Source organism: Bactrocera tryoni, unplaced genomic scaffold (assembly GCF_016617805.1).
Source record: "Bactrocera tryoni isolate S06 unplaced genomic scaffold, CSIRO_BtryS06_freeze2 scaffold_11, whole genome shotgun sequence".
Lineage (NCBI taxonomy): Eukaryota > Metazoa > Arthropoda > Insecta > Diptera > Tephritidae > Bactrocera > Bactrocera tryoni.
The window spans coordinates 23,091,492-23,107,949 of record NW_024395824.1 but is presented as its reverse complement, the minus strand read 5'-3'; the positions used below and the strand labels follow the sequence as shown (position 1 = coordinate 23,107,949).

Here is a 16,458-nt window from a genome sequence, read left to right as displayed (position 1 = left end):
CAAATATTTAGTCTACCACCGAAGCATTCGAGTGAAGACGCAAACAGATACGGCAAAGAAAAATAAGAAAATAAACAAATAAATGAATGAGCACTACAGACCAGCTACCAGCTACTAAACAACGGAAGGAAGGAGACATCGTGCCTGGCGGACTGTTAGCAATGTCATACGGCACTTCACCGGCGTGGGCTTTAATGTGCCATATTTTCTTCGTGTTATCAGAATGACATCTCAATGCGCTCATTTCAAAGAAAAAACAACTTTAAAGGCAATATGTGTAGTGGTCGTACAACAATGAAACTTTGCAGAAACACTTCTCTGGACTAAATTAAGAAATTTTTAAAAAACATTGGAAAACCGCCCACTGCCACACCCACCTACCATATAACTGCAATTGCCAAAATTTTTATTTTTGGACCTAGGGACTTGAAATTCGGGACACTTCTTTATTGAGTTCTCCTGATGAAAAAAAATTAAACTTAAACACAAAGTGACGTTATTTATACCTTTACCTTGATAAAAATCAAATATAATATGCAATGTATTAGTTTTTATTTGTAATATTATGCAAGCACCATATCTTTAACAATGGGATCTAGTTCTAAGGAAAGTTTGTTCGAATGACGCCCGAAGCTACTTATGTAAGGATCCGAAGTTGTAAGAAGTCTGTTGAAGACATCAGTATTTGCGGAAATTCGATCACACTTTCTCGAAAACATCAATCGATACTTCCTGTAGTCTTTGTTTCTGGCTTCCTCGGCTTCCTCTGAAAGCATTCCTATTGATAATACAGCGGCATCCAGTATATCCTTACCATGCATTAGTACTTTGTGCACAGTAACAGGCTATAAAACCAACTATAATTTTGTACGAACAGTTTCGCAGTGTCTGAGGTATATACATAATTTAAATTTGTCGCTACTAATTTTTTTGCCACATGTAATTATTTGAAGAATTATCTTGAATCGATCGATAAGCTCTTCATTGACGCCAGTAATATCCGCAACCATTTGTGGGTTTAAAAAAAAAGCATTGACGTGTTCCCGTCGTTAGAAGTTCCAGTACCTTGTTGAACAAAATCAACTCGCAACCGCATTTTATCTTTAAAGACCGATTGTATTTTTAATATATTTGGTATTTTAATTTATTTGTTTTGGAAGGTTGCAGCCCAATTCTGAAATGGTAAATTATAAGCTATATGGAGAATGTATTCCATAAACTTGATTCAAGCATGTAAGGATGAAATTCCCAATTCACATGCCTCAGTTTTAATTGTTTTCATGGAAACTAACTCTAAGTTGTTCATTTCAGTAGGTTTCGCTCCACAAATGTAGCTTACTGCTGCTGCAGTAGTATGGGTCACTATCTGAACGGTTTTACCATCCAGCATTGTAAAAAGGAGCTTGTGTAATACATTAATTTCTTTGCCTTTACAACAACTTTTGTACTATTCAATGCAACAATATCTGACTTCATTTTTTCGTTAACTTCCATTACTTTCTCCTTTGTTTCCTTTGCAAATTCAAATGAAATTGGTCGACAAAATCTAGTTGAAGAAGGTCTGGAATTACGCCAATACTCAATATTGTTATCTGATTGCAGCATTAATGGGACCATAGAGAGTAAGTACATACTGCCATCATTCACATTTTGGGTAAATTTTGTTTGTATTCTGCATGCCCAGAGGACCCATCGCAGCCCCACTTGCTTGTAAGAGTGTAGTTGCACGGCGACAGTGACTCCAATGTTTCTGTTGAAAAAGTTTCAAAAATTCGATTTGTTGTGTGGTCCAGCAAACTTTGAAGATTGACTGAAGCGCTTATTTCCGTTACATTAATGTTTTCTGGATAGCATTTTTCTTTTTCAGTCGATAGCTTGTTGTAAGGTGGAAGAATATTATACCCTTCAGATTGCAAAACATTTCTTATGGTATTGTATTGCATCTTTGTTAAATCAGCATCAATTATTAATGCTAATACAATTGAAGAATCAATATAGGCCTGAAAGTATACTACATTTTTTGTCTTATTGACCATTTGTTTGAAATATTGGAAGTGACTTTTGAAATTAAAATCGATGTTACTAAAAGGGACGGTAGTTGGCGGTTGTTTTTTAATTGAAAGTACAGACTCGGAACTTTCATTTTTTTATAGTAAGAGGGCTAAGCAAGGCAAAGCACATAAAGTTTTTTTCCATCAAAAAATGAAAAGTTGATATTTTTATACTCTCGCAACAATGTTGCTAAGGAGAGTATTATAGTTTTGTTCACATAACGGTTGTTTGTAAGTCCTAAAACTAAAAGAGTCAGATATAGGGTTATATATACCAAAGTGATCAGGGTGACGAGTAGAGTCGAAATCCGGATGTCTGTCTGCCCGTCCGTGCAAGCTGTAACTTGAGTAAAAATTGAGATATCATGATGAAACTTGGTACACGTATTCCTTGGTTCCATAAGAAGGTTAAGTTCGAAGATGGGCAAAATAGGCCTACTGCCACGCCCACAAAATGGCGGAAATCGAAAACCTATAAAGTGTCATAAGTATGCCATAAATAAAGATATTAAAGTGAAATTTGGCACAAAGGATCGCATTAGGGAGGGGCATATTTGGTCGCAATTTTTTTGGAAAAGTGGGCGTGGCCCCGCCCCTTCTGAGTTTTTTGTACATATCTCGGAAACTACTATTGCTATGTCAACCAAACTCTACAGAGTCGTTTTTCAGGCATTTCCATATACAGTTCAAAAATGGAAGAAATCGGATAATAACCACGCCCACTTCCCATACAAAGGTTATGTTGAAAATCACTAAAAGTGCGTTAACCGACTAACAAAAAACGTCGGAAACACTAAATTTTACGGAAGAAATTGGAGAATGAAGCTGCACCCAGGCTTTTTTTAAAAAATTGAAAATGGGCGTGGCCTCGCCCACTTATGAACCAAAAACCATATCTCAGGAGCTACTAGACCGATTTCAATGAAATTCGGTATATAATATTTTCTTATCACCCTGATAACATGTACGAAATATGGGTGAAATCGGTTAACAACCACGCCTTCTTCCAATATAACGCTATTTTGAATTCCATCTGATGCCTCTTCTGAATAATACGAGTATATACATTAGGAACCAATGATGATAGCGGAATAAAACTTTACAAAAATACGGTATTTGAAAAATATGTAAATGACGTATAATGAAATCTCGATTATCACTTTATTGTGCGAGAGTATAAAATGTTCGGTGACACCCGAACTCAGCCCTTCCTTACTTGTTTAACTATAAAATTTCACTTTTTATAAAAAACCTTGTTGAATTTTTCTTATCTAAATATTTCTTTACAAAACAAAATCATTAAAGTTTTGAAATTGGAAAGTGGAAAAATCTTATTTTTTCCGCCGAAATGTCACTGTGCGATGTTGAAGTAGGCAAGAAATGCCCCTCGAAGCAAGGAAATGGTAATTTCAATCATGCATAAATTTTGTGAAGCGTTGCAGAAAGTGGTTCGAATTACACAAGTATACTAAATATATTTTCTAAACTTATATGCACATACCTTTGCACTTGTCAAATACAATTTGTTATCCTTGATGCGCATGAACTAATTTTGCTGAGCGGCATGCTTTTAATTAAGCGAATAATATACGTCACCTTAAATTCCAAGAATAACTGAGCTACTTAGGAGTTGGAGCATCGTATGGTATAGAATACGTATGTGTGATAAAAACATGTTGAAATAAGCTGAGAAATAGTACGAAGCAAAGAGGACATTGGAACCTAAGTGGCTTTTTGCTGAACAAGTAAATGTTGAAAGTCCTACCAGGTAGTCTCAAATTTGGTATTTTGCGACAGCTAGTTAATAGCCCAAGACGGTACGGTAATTGTATAAAAGTCCTGAAATTCCAATGCATCTTTTGTGTATAGTATATCCGTATAGCAGCTATCCTCAACTCTAACGGAAGGTAATTACGAAAGAAGTGGCATTCCCGAATTTGCGCGTAAACTTAGTAGGTACTACGTTCCGTTACTTAAAGTAAGTAATCTACAGCAAAATATCAGAACACAACATAGCATAGGTAGCAGTGAATTTTTCAGAGTTAAGTCTAATCTAAAGCATACCTTCAAGTAGCAGGGACGTAAAATAGTACTTTTATTTTACATATTTTTAATTTTTCGATTTTCTCATTTTGAAGGAAAATTTCTACTAGTATGTGCTACTATTTGCTGGCAAGCAATGCAGGCATCCAATAACTCAACAGGGTATACTACTATTGTAAAGATATTCGTATTACTCAGTAGAAGAAGCCAGAGACATGACAATGCATATTTTTTAAAGATCAGGGTGAGGAGCTAAGTTGACTTAGCCATGTCCATCTATCTGTCCCCCCATTGTTTTATTATCATCCAAAAGAACATCTTTTGGCATTTACATTTTTACTTTTATGTCTTCCAAATGTTGTCTGCAGCTACGTCTCAGATAGTGAAATATCGCCGAAATCACGAGCTTTAATTTCACGCATCTAATAGTCGGCTGTCACGGCGCGCTGTAGCGATCGCCATTGACAGTTACATTCTCACTGACATAATTTTTGAAAAAATATGGAACGGTGATTCCACCAGCTTAACCGTTTGTTTTTCTAGTTGAAAAGGCAACTCTTAAGTCTGTGCAGGTTACTCTTTGTCCAAAATGAAAACATTTTTATTGTTTACATACCCATTGAGCCAGGAATGGTCCTTATCGCTGAACAAAATTTGTCTCGAAAACGTGGGATCTTTTGGGAACTATTCAAGAGCCCATAGATCGTAGCGATGTCACTTGGGAATATCGTGCGGCTTCAGTTTTTGCACAAGCAGTATTTTGTACGCTTTAATTTAAGATCTCGACGAAAAATGAACCAAGTCGTTCTATATATCAGTTCGAGTTGCCGTCGACCATAAGTTAGGTTAGGTTAGGTTAGGTTAGGTTAGATGGCTGATCATAGATCGCACGTGGACTAAAAGTAGTCCTTTGTGAAGCAATTAAAAAACAAAACTCCCATGTTCGGACTTAAAGATCGGCGAAACGCTTCGTAGGCAATATAAATTTGCAAAGGCGCTTAATTTCTACACCCGCCAGTTCGGTGGGATGTCTGAAGGTATGCGCCCCCAAGTGTCTAAGTCTTGATCTCCCGAAAGCGGAGCAGTCAAGAAGGAAGTGCTGGCTAGTTTCTACCGCATCTTCTTTCAAACAGCTGCATGCGGCGTCCGGTAGAATTCCCAGTCTTACAGCATGTAAGCCAATAGGGCAGTGGCCCACAAGAGCCCCATCACCAACGAGAGGCTGGCCTTACTGAGGGCCATAAGTTAAAAGGCAAAAAAATATTGAACAAAAATAATATGACAGCTTGTGAGAATTTTTGTTCTTTTTGTGTATGAAGAATATTTTGTTTAGTTTATGCACATAATTATTATTTCGAGGTTATTACTTTAGTATCCCATTTAAAAATAATAAAAATATTTAATAATGTACAAGTAATAGGCTGTAACAGATAGAATAATATAAGTTATATAACAACATATAGCTCAATTTTGAACAATATGATAGCATCTTAAAGTTAGATATTCATTTAAAGGCGAATTAATTTACTAGCAACTTTAATATTTGTTCAATGTCTTTTCACATTCAAGCACGTTAAAAAAAAGGAAACTGCAGCTAAACATGCAAGTTACCTTTCCCTTAGGCTCTTTATTTCCACTTCGTTGCCGATTCACATAATTTCTATTTAGATAGCTGATTATTGGCATCATCGCCATTTGACCACTTTTTGTATTGCACTTGCTTTCGGTTTTTTTTAGTATTTGTTTCTTTATTCATATATTGTGTTCATTTCCCTATTGCTCGCCACACTGTTTTGTCTCCAACATTATTTTATATTAGGTTGTCAAATATCTCCCTTCTGCCTTTTTGTCTTTTCAATTTCGCGACTATGTATAGAGCGCTACAGAACTCGTATCTGGCAATACTATACATCTCTGAAATGTCTTGACATAACCTACAATACGACGCTATGCATGATTAGTTTGGATATTGCGTTGCACAGTTATAGACGTGTAAACGTGGAGTTCACTAACGCCGAAATTCGCGCTATTTTAAAGTTTTCCTTCGTTAAAAGCAAATCATGCTAGAGAAACGTTTCGTTAGATTAATGGTGTTTTGAGGGATGGTACTCTATCACTTCGAACTACGAAGGAATGATTTCGACGATTCAGAGCGGGTGAAAACGACACCATGGATAAGCCAACCGGTGGAAGACCTGTGACGACAAATACTGGTCAAATCATGGAGAACATCGAGTTACATAGACCGGCATGTGGCATCTCGTGATATCGCTCAGAAGATGGGAGTTATTCACCAAACCAGTTTAAGCCATCTGCTGAAGGCTGGATACACAAAAAAGCTTGATATTCCTGTGCCGCATGATTTGACGCAAAAAAACCTTCTTAACCGAATCAACGCCTGCGATATGCTAATTAAACGAAAGCAACTCGACCCATTTTTGAGGCGGATGGTGACTGGCGACGAAAAATGGATCCCATGCGACAATATTAAGCGAAAACGGTTGTGGTCGAAGGCCTGTGAATTATCCCAAACAGTAGCCAAGGCGGGATTGACGGCCAGGAAGGTTTTGCTGTGTGTTTGGTGGGACTGGAAGAGAATCATCCACTATGAGCTGCTCCCACATGGTCAGACCCTTAATTCTACCATCTACTACGAAGAACTGAACGGTTTGAAGCAGGCGATCAAGAAGGATGTAGTGTTCCACCAGGAAAACGTCAGACCACACACTTCGTTGATGACACGTCAGAAGCTACGTGAGCTCAGATGGGAGATTTAATCGCATCCACTATATAGCCCGGACTTAGCGTAAAGTGATTACCACATGTTCCTGCTCATGGTGAATGCCCTTGTTGGTGTAAAGTTGAACTCAAAAGAGGCTTGTGATAAGTGGTTGTCCCAGTTCTTCGCAAATAAAGAGGGTGGCTTCTACCAGGGGGGTATTCTGATGTTGCCGTCTAGATGGAAACATATTAACGAACGAAACGGCGCATATTTGAACTAAATCTGATCACTGTAAATACTTTTGGAGATATTTGACAACCAAGATACCGAACTTTTGTTAGTGTTTACTGCAGTCAATATTCTCTGTATACTTATATTGTTCTCCCTTTGTTCAAAGAATTTCAATAGGTCTTAACTAATGAGTCTTTGGACAGCTTCGAAACACTTAAGTTTGTTGATGCTTAGGCTACGATTTGCTGTTATTTTACCACGACTTTTATCGCAGGAATATGTTTATCGGCGAGAATAACAGCGTAACTATGCTGATGATGTGTTGTCGAAGAGAAACTTTGAAACAAAAGTATTATTCGACAAGTTTTTCATTTTATTATTTTCACTTTACGGGGTTAATATATTTAAAAAATTTTAACATAAAGTGTGACAAGAAGGATTTTTAGTATACAATAATTGGTATAAAAAATATATTTTTGACACAATGCGAGTAAAATCTTCATTAAAGTCTTCAACGGAGTCTATTATTTTAGAGAATCATTGAAGCTCGTTCGTTTGCATTATTGGAAATACTCTTGGCCTCAAACTGACTTTACAGGTCACGAAAGCTTAATGTTAAGACAGATTTTAGCTGAAAACATTTAGAAAATTTTAACCAAAGTCAACGTTTTACAATAAGAGAGGCTTTAACATTGCTTTTATACAGAGGTACGAGCAAACACATCCATGATGCTGATTCATGACTAGAGCTCCTAAATATCATTAATATTATCAGTCCTATCACGCAATCCATCGTAGCGAAGCTACGAATACGAATGTCCGCTACGAATACGCATAATTTGCTATCATTGAATCCATGTGAATTCGAAACTTTTGTTGCCAGACTTAACCTTGAATTTTGACATTTCGAAATCAGCTGTGTAGAAGAAAAAATTTAAATTTTGATTAATAAAAGTGAAATCGTTTGTATTCAAATTGATTTTACGAACAAAATATGTATTCGCCAACGTTTTTATTTATGTTGCTTGAGGAAGAACGTGAGAGAAGTCGGCGTGATCTAAAAATTCACCGAAAATCACTGAGGGACAAGAGCAACCCTTTCGATGTCCACAAAAATTCATTGTTAAATTTTATTAAAATTATTTTTCTAAAACAGGTTTATTAAAAACTATCGGTTAAATAAGGCGGCCTTTACGTATGTCCTCGATGTTCTAGAGAGGAATGCAACTTCTTCGAGATCGTCATCTATGTATATCTTTACTTCATCGATTGTCTTCGGTTTTACGGTTTTTAGCTGAAAGAGGCTATCAGCATGGAGTGGGTAAATACTTCGATATTCCAGTAGCTCAGTCAACATTTTGTTGCATCTTAAAAGAAGTATTGGGATTGCTTCAGTCCCATTTGTGCCCTCAGTGGATAAACCTCGAGTTAAGTAACGTTGAAAAAAGTGAAGCGAAAAAAGATTTTTTTCAGAAATACGGATTTCCAGGCGCGATTTTGTGTGTAGATGGGACACATATTAAAATCGTTGCTCCAACTAAAGATAAGTTTCTCTATTATAACCGCAAAGGATACTTTAGTATAATGCCATGATTGTAAGTTTGGTGACAAATTCGCATTTCCAACATCTTAATCAATGTTTTGCAGATATGTGACAATAAAATGAAAATACGCTATTTGAATGCTCAGTTTCCTGGCAGCAATCACGACTCCCACATATGGAATGTCAGCAATGCTCGTTATTTTCATGAGAAAAAGTACCTCGACGGTGAACGAAACAGTTGGCTTTTGGGTATTATACATACAAACATATATATTACAAAAATTCCCAAAATTTTATATTTGTACAGGAGATGCTGGATATGCCTTAGAACCATGGTTAATGACACCATTCCGTACCCCTCCCTCAGGGAGCCCAGAAGAGAAATATAATAAAATACATGCAAAAGCGAGAAATATCGTTGAAAGAACAATAGGAGTTTTTAAAAATCGATTTAGATGTCTTCTGGGTGCTCGTGAGCTTCACTACGAGCCATGGAAGGCATCTCAAATCGTTAATGTTGCGGCAGCGTTACACAACGTTTGCATTCACTATCGCGTGAATGATGAAAGTTTAGAAAATAATTCGGAACCAAATATTTTTACAGAAAGTAATGAAATTCTTTCATCAACTTATAATGATGCAGCTTCACAAATCAGAGAAGCTATATGTGCAACACTTACCCGAGTATAATATCCTAAATAAATATTAACACAAAATATTTATAGGTTTAATTAAGTATTTATTTAATTAATTTAATTATTTTTTGTCATGGCTTGCAATTTTTTCTCCTCTACCTCTAACGTTTTCTGTTTAATGGAATTTTTAGCAGCTATTAAATTCTCCATAGCTATGTTGTGCCTTCTAATTTCTTCCACTTCCGCTTTTTTTAAATCATTTTGCATTTCGAATGCTCTGCCTACTCGTCGCATACGTAAAGAGAGATCGTCCTACTTATCAATAATCTTTTCTTGAAATTCTTTTTGAATATTAAATTGCTCTTTAATTAAATCGGCTGTAGATGTTTCCGGTGGCCTAGTAGTACGTCTAGGCAGTGCTGGACTACAGGTCACTGATGGCATTGATACGTCAGCCTCTGTCTCATTGCCCACGTCGGCTACAATATTTAAGCCGATGCTCACTGTATTCTCAATACCACTTGTGCTTGTTTGCAATGCCGTTAGTGTGATCACCGCTTCCTCCAATTCATTGAAATGGTGCTGCCTATTTCTGCCGCCACCAGTAGCTGACTGCTCCTTTTTATATAGGCCTTCCAGTCAAGCCATACCAATACAAAATAAAAAAACAAGCTTTAAATTATCCTGTTGCAACAATAAAATCTACAACTTTATTATATTACCTTCTTCCAGCTGGAAATATCCTTGATAGGTGGACCAACACTGCTGAGTTCTTGCGCCATATTGTTCCAAAAATCTGTCACTTCTTCCTTAGGGCACTTGGTAAAACCCTGCGCCATTTCAGGTTTTTACTGTAACAGCTCAACCATTAGTGTTGCTTGGTGGTAATTACTTTGGACCTGCAGAAATCGCATTAAAAATTATTTTACTGGTAACAAATATGTTATAGTTTGAATTCAATTAAAAGTTTTAATTGATAATATTAAATATTAAAACTTTTAATTGAATTCAAACTATAACATATTTATTTTTAATTTAAAACTTACATTTTACTTTTTTTAAATTATTCTCCGTTAGTGCAAACCTGTCGTACAAAAATTCTGCTAAACTTAATAATTTTCCGTTCCGAGTGAATTCAGTGAATGCAACTCTACGAATTTCGAACTTACTTTCGGAACTGTTCGAATTGCATGATAGCAGTTTCGTAACTTTCCCGAAAAAACAGTCTACGATGGATTGCGTGATAGGGCTGTATATTAATTTTAATAACCCTCTTATTAAGACCTTAAGACACTCCATATATGTATATATATATATATATATATATATATATTAGAGTGATTCAAAAAAAATTTTTTTTTTTCGTTTGGTACTCGGAAAAATAGGTTCCTAGACACCTCTAAGAAAGCCTCTCCAAATATGAGTTTTTAATTGTAACGGGAAGGTCCTCCTACATACAGTTTTCTATTTTTTCTTATTATCAGATAGAAAAATTTATATCTCGCTTCCAACTAATTAAAAAAATATATTGTTCTTTAGATTTTGTAGGAAATTAAATGCTCTACAAAAAGGGTTCAGTATGATTTTTTCGTAAACCCAAACGTTTAAAAGATATTAACAGTTAAAGTTTGATTAATTTTGAGAAAATTTTTTATTTCTTATGAATTTTATAACTCAATGAAAAAAAAATTACATTGTACACTTTGTATAATTGTATATTTATATTGCACTTGCGTTAATGCAAGTACTGATTAATTTAAGTAAAGTTGTAAGAATTTTTTAAATTGTTTGGGCGCTGAACAAATTTTTGATGTAGAGGATCTTGGATTTAGTGTAGAAGGGTCTAAAGCTTTGGTACTGACTGGAGTGCAATGCATTTGTCATATAGCATATTGTTGGTTCATCCCCAAAATAGTAAAACATTCCTCTTTATTTCTTTTATGCTTAAGATTTACATTCGTTAATTGAGTAAAATTTAAAGTTCGAGAAACTCTAAGCTTTTGTATATACAGACAAATATGCTTAACTAAGGTCCCGATAGCCAAATATAAACACATTAAAATAATTGAGCGTAATGAAATCCATCGTGTTTTCTTAAGGTGTCATATACAGTTAGAATTTTCAAGTAAATTTTCTTTATCTTTTTTTCTCAATGTACATTGTATATTTCGAGGCGCATAAAGTGAGTTCTATAACTCCTGTTCTATCCCCTCAGCTACGACGTGGCTATAAGATATTTCGATAAGAAATGTGGTATAATATATTTTTTGGATGTGCAACACCTGACGCTTTTCCAGTTCCTGTTAAAGGAACGAATAAAAAACAAAGCGGAAACAAATATTTCAGACTTTCTAATTGTACTTCTGGTTATGTGAGTGTGCTAGTTTAGTTTCGAAGCTGCTAAAATCGTGGCCACAAAAGCATTGTTTCTCATACTTTTTTGCTTAACTCTTTGCTATTCCTAGCATCTTTATTAAAATATTCTTCGCTTAGTTTCCACTTAAGCGTTTCATTTACAATTTTGGAAGGAAGTACAGTGTACTTAGTATACACTTGATTACTCTAACTCTGTGATTAATTTCTTTTACTTTTTTAAATTAGTTTTATTAATTTAATAAATTATTTTGGTAAACACTGTTTGATCCATTAGTTCTTACTTCATTTCTTAAAATGCGCTTTAGCTATGTACATCAATATCCCTTAAACTTCTACTGATTGATGTTGGTGTATGAATTCGTTATAGTGATGATCTTTTAAATCGCAGAGATAATATTTATTTCATACCCATACTTCGATTGATAGCTCTGCTTTGAGCAACACTCTTGCTACCAGAAATCTCGAAAATTTCATAGGTTAGCAAAAAAATTAAGAATAATTGAAATGAAAATTTTTTTATAGGCATATTGCAAAGTTTCATAAGTATCGCGATTCATTCTGTTTAACAATTAATTATTAATTTTGTTGTTTCGCCGCTCCCACGCTACCAATGTCCTCTTTTCCTATTTCTAATAATTGCCAAGCTACTTATGTATATAATTCAAAGACAAACTTTTAAACTCCTTGAAATTATTTCATCACAATTGTAATACCAATATATCTCACGACATAATTTAATCAAAATTCAACCTGTAACAGTCAGTCAAATAAATATTTTCAATTGGTGATGAGACAAGGCAAAGTTGGGCGCTAGTCAACCAATTTACGAACCATCACGCACCACTTCTAGAACGAAAAGTTTGTAACACAAATACAAAAAGAACAACAATTGTATACAAAACAAATTAGGAAGACGTCAGTTCGGGTGTAACTGAACGTTTTATATTTACCCTTACAAATTGCAAAAATCAATGTACAAAAAATTTCTTCTGGGAAATATAGGAGTTGGGGGTAGTATTGAACCAAATTTAACTACGTTTGTTAGCAAATATACTATTATGTAACATGTAGCATACTTAAAAAATGTTCCCTGAGTTTCATTAATCTATTTAAAAGGCTAAGATGCACAGTTATGGGTAAAACATGTTTTGAAATTTTCATTGACATAACTCACATATTGGCCGAAATATAGGGTACAAAATCACCCGGAAGTTCGACAATCATAAAAAAGGTGTATGGGTGCTCAGAGAAGTTTTTACCAGTTTCAACATATTTTTAATACACAGAGAAAACTGTAACATAAGAATTTATGAAGAATGTCACGAACCAAATTTAGTCAAAATCTGTGACTTTACTTAAAGTGTGCGGTATTAAGCCTTCGGGTGTCAAATTTTATATCTCTGACGTGTTTTGTTATTGGTTTATCGCCCTTTAGTACTTTTTAATAATACCGTTTTTTAACAGTTCTTATATTATTTGCACCAGGCGAATTCGGTTGCTTTAGCTTCAGTGGTGTAGAGCATATGCACATTAATTTTATTAAAGAGCGTGTCCATGCCAACTTTTTCAAAGTTTTTGCCCACAGATGGCCGTTGCTACTGCTATCCCCCTGCCAAATTAAATTTTTATACCCTGAACAGGGTATATTAAGTTTGTCATGAAGTTTGTAACACCCTGAAGGAAGCGTCGGAGATCCTATAAAGTATATATATAAAAGATCAGTATGTTCAGCTGAATCGATTTAGCCATGTGAGTCTGTCTGTATGTCCGTCGGTCTGTCAGTCTGTCTGTCTGTCTGTATGTCTGTATATATACGAACTAGTCCCTCAGTTTTTAAGATATCGTTTTGAAATTTCGAAAACGTCATTTTCTCTTCAAGAAGCTGCTCATTTGTCAGAACTGCCGAAATCGGATCACTATAACATATAGCTGCCATACTAACTGAACGATCGGAATCAAGTTTTTGTAAGGAAAACTTTTGCATTTGACAATATATATTCACGAAATTTGATACAGATTATTTTCTAAAGCAACGATGTAATCTCCGAAGAAATTGTTCTGATCGGTTAACTATAGCATAGAGCCGCCATACAAACCGAACGATCGGAATCAAAGGCTTGTAGGGAAAACTTTCTTATTTAACGTGGTATCTTCACGAAATTTTGACATGGATTATTGTTAAAGGTAATAATATAATCTCCGAAAAATTGTTCAGAGCGGATTACTATAGTATATAGCTTCCATACGAACTAAACACGTGGTTACTAAAAAAATGCTAATATACCCTAGCGCAGCCGAAGTTAACTTTTTTTCTTCTTATATCTTAAGTTAGTGCTCAGTTATGACAGTTTATACGTTTTCTGTTAATGGCGCTCTGTGGGCGTGTGTAAGTCCTAAAACAAAAAGAGTCAGATATAGGGTTATATATACCAAAGTGATCAGGGCGACGAGTAGAGTCGAAATCCGGATGTCTGTCTGTCCGTCCGTCCGTCTTTCCGTCCGTCCGTCTGTCCGTCCGTCCGTCCGTGCAAGCTGTAACTTGAGTAAAAATTGAGATATCATGATGAAACTTGGTACACGTATTTGTTGGCTCCATAAGAAGGTTAAGTTCGAAGATGGGCAAAATCGGCCCACTATTTGACTGCCACGCCCACAAAATGGCGGAAACCGAAAACCTATAAAGTGTCATAACTAAGCCATAAATAAAGATATTAAAGTGAAATTTGGCACAAAGGATCGCATTAGGGAGGGGCATATTTGGACCCAATTGTTTTGGAAAAGTGGGCGTGGCCCCGCCCCCTACTAAGTTTTTTGTACATATCTCGGAAACTACTATAGCTATGTCAACCAAACTCTACAGAGTCGTTTTCTTCAGGCATTTCCATATACAGTTCAAAAATGGAAGAAATCGGATAATAACCACGCCCACCTCCCATACAAAGGTTATGTTGAAAATCACTAAAAGTGCGTTAACCGACTCATAAAAAACGTCAGAAACACTAAATTTTACGGAAGAAGTGGCAGAAGGAAGCTGCATCCAGGCTTTTTTTAAAAATTGAAAATGGGCGTGGCGCCGCCCACTTATGGACCAAGAACCATATCTCAGGAACTACTAGACCGATTTCAATGAAATTCGGTATATAATGTTTTCTTAACACCCTGATGACATGTACGAAATATGGGTGAAATCGGTTCACAACCACGCCTTCTTCTAATATAAAGCTATTTTGAATTCCATCTGATGCCTTCTCTGTATAATACGAGTATAAACATTAGGAACCAATGATGATAGCGGAATAAAACTTTACAAAAATACGGTATTTGAAAAATATTTAAATGACGAATAATGAAATCTCGATTATCACTTTACCATGCGAGAGTATAAAATGTTCGGTGACACCCGAACTTAGCCCTTCCTTACTTGTTTCTTCTTATATCTTAAGTTAATGCTCAGTTATGACAGTTTATACGTTTTCTGTTAATGGCGCTCTGTGGGCGTGTGTTTTGCCAAGGATCCAGATATCTCAATTTTTAATCAATTTAGAGCTTGCATGGACGGTTGGACAAACCGACCGACAGTCATCCGGATTTCAACCTTTGTCGTCATTCTGATCATTTATATATGTATAATCCTATGTTTATCTCGCTTAGTTTTAGACGATATATACCACTGTTAGGTAAAGAAAACTATTTTCCTCTGTAGCAGCATGTTGCAAGAGTATGGAAAAACTATTGGGAAATCTAGTCGCGTACTTTTCCTGACGATTTGTGCACCGAACTTTTTTATTATGCAAACAAATAGCGAAAAAAAAAAATTTGTTTACGTGTTTGATTTCCGTGATTTTGGTTTTCAATAGTAAAAGTGGGAGAAACGTTTTAAGCAACACCAATTTTGATATTAGTTGTGATTGCATTATAGTTGTTTTTATTATTGAGTATGGCAGTGGGTGCTGTTGTATTGTTTTGGTTATCGCTGTCTTACAAATATTATTTTCAGTTCGTTGTTACTGCTTTTATTTTCGCTGGCAATTTTCCTAGCTGAAGTCGCTCAGAAACGCAGTAATCTATTGGTTTCAAGACTTTTTCCTTTATCCGCTTCACTCTTAATCGATTTGGCAATCATCTTCATCGTCATCGATTTGACAATCACTACTATTTGACAGATAGAGGAGAGGTGTCCCGTCCACAATTTAGATCACCTCTGGGGGTTCTACGAGAAAATTCTCCGGTCTTGAAACCATCTGTTAGTCGCCGCATTTTGCTCTCGCATTTCGGCCTGTTGTTTTTTTTTTCTCTGCAAATGCGCCTTGCTTCCCTCTGTAACTCTCGGTATCTATGCCATACCGCACGTGTTATGGTCGATTGTAATGTTGCGCTTATATCAATATGAAGCTTTGCAACCAAAAATGTTGGACGCCAACTTTCTTCGCCAGTATATTTTAACTACAATTTTAGTTTCTCGTAGTTTTTTCGCCAACTTAAATAGAGCGCAAATATTTTTGCACACCACATTCCACACGCTTCAAATTTTTATTCTACTGAATTTTTTGCCTATTTTTCATTGGAAGTTTTGTACATGTTTGAATAGTGGAGCATCAATTAAGGCAACAAACGTTAGCACGGTGTATAAAGTTCTTAAATAGCTTTAAGTGTTAGTGGTTGTAGTGCTAGTTTGTTTTACCACAAACAACAAAAATTAAAACAAAACTCTTTAAAACAATAGTAGAACAAAACCACTGCCGTTAGCAACTGAAGACAATAATTAACAGCTCATTGCACCTTTTGATGTATTATGCTTACTTCCATCCGCATTTTACCTTCCCACCGTAAAATAACACCTACAAAAAAAAAAACGAT

The 16,458-nt window shown here is 35.6% G+C and overlaps 1 protein-coding gene and 1 pseudogene across 1 annotated transcript; one reads left to right on the top strand and one right to left on the bottom strand.

Annotated features, from left to right (window-relative positions):
• Positions 1-8,709: 8,709 nt before the first annotated feature.
• LOC120779880 (putative nuclease HARBI1) lies at positions 8,710-9,280 on the top strand. The gene is made up of 2 exons (XM_040112231.1): positions 8,710-8,839; positions 8,898-9,280. The coding sequence occupies exons 1-2, from the start codon at positions 8,710-8,712 to the stop codon at positions 9,278-9,280; spliced, it is 513 nt and encodes a 170-aa protein (XP_039968165.1).
• Positions 9,281-9,342: 62 nt separating this feature from the next.
• Positions 9,343-10,064, bottom strand: LOC120779879 (annotated as a pseudogene).
• Between the last annotated feature and the right edge of the window lie 6,394 nt (positions 10,065-16,458).

Bases quoted from the DNA above. Each gene is read 5' to 3' on its own strand.
- LOC120779880 (XM_040112231.1), top strand. From the start codon at position 8,710: ATGAAAATACGCTATTTGAATGCTCAGTTTCCTGGCAGCAATCACGAC. The intron at 8,840-8,897 runs GTATTATACATA...ATATTTGTACAG, and splicing joins ACGAAACAGTTGGCTTTTGG to GAGATGCTGGATATGCCTTA.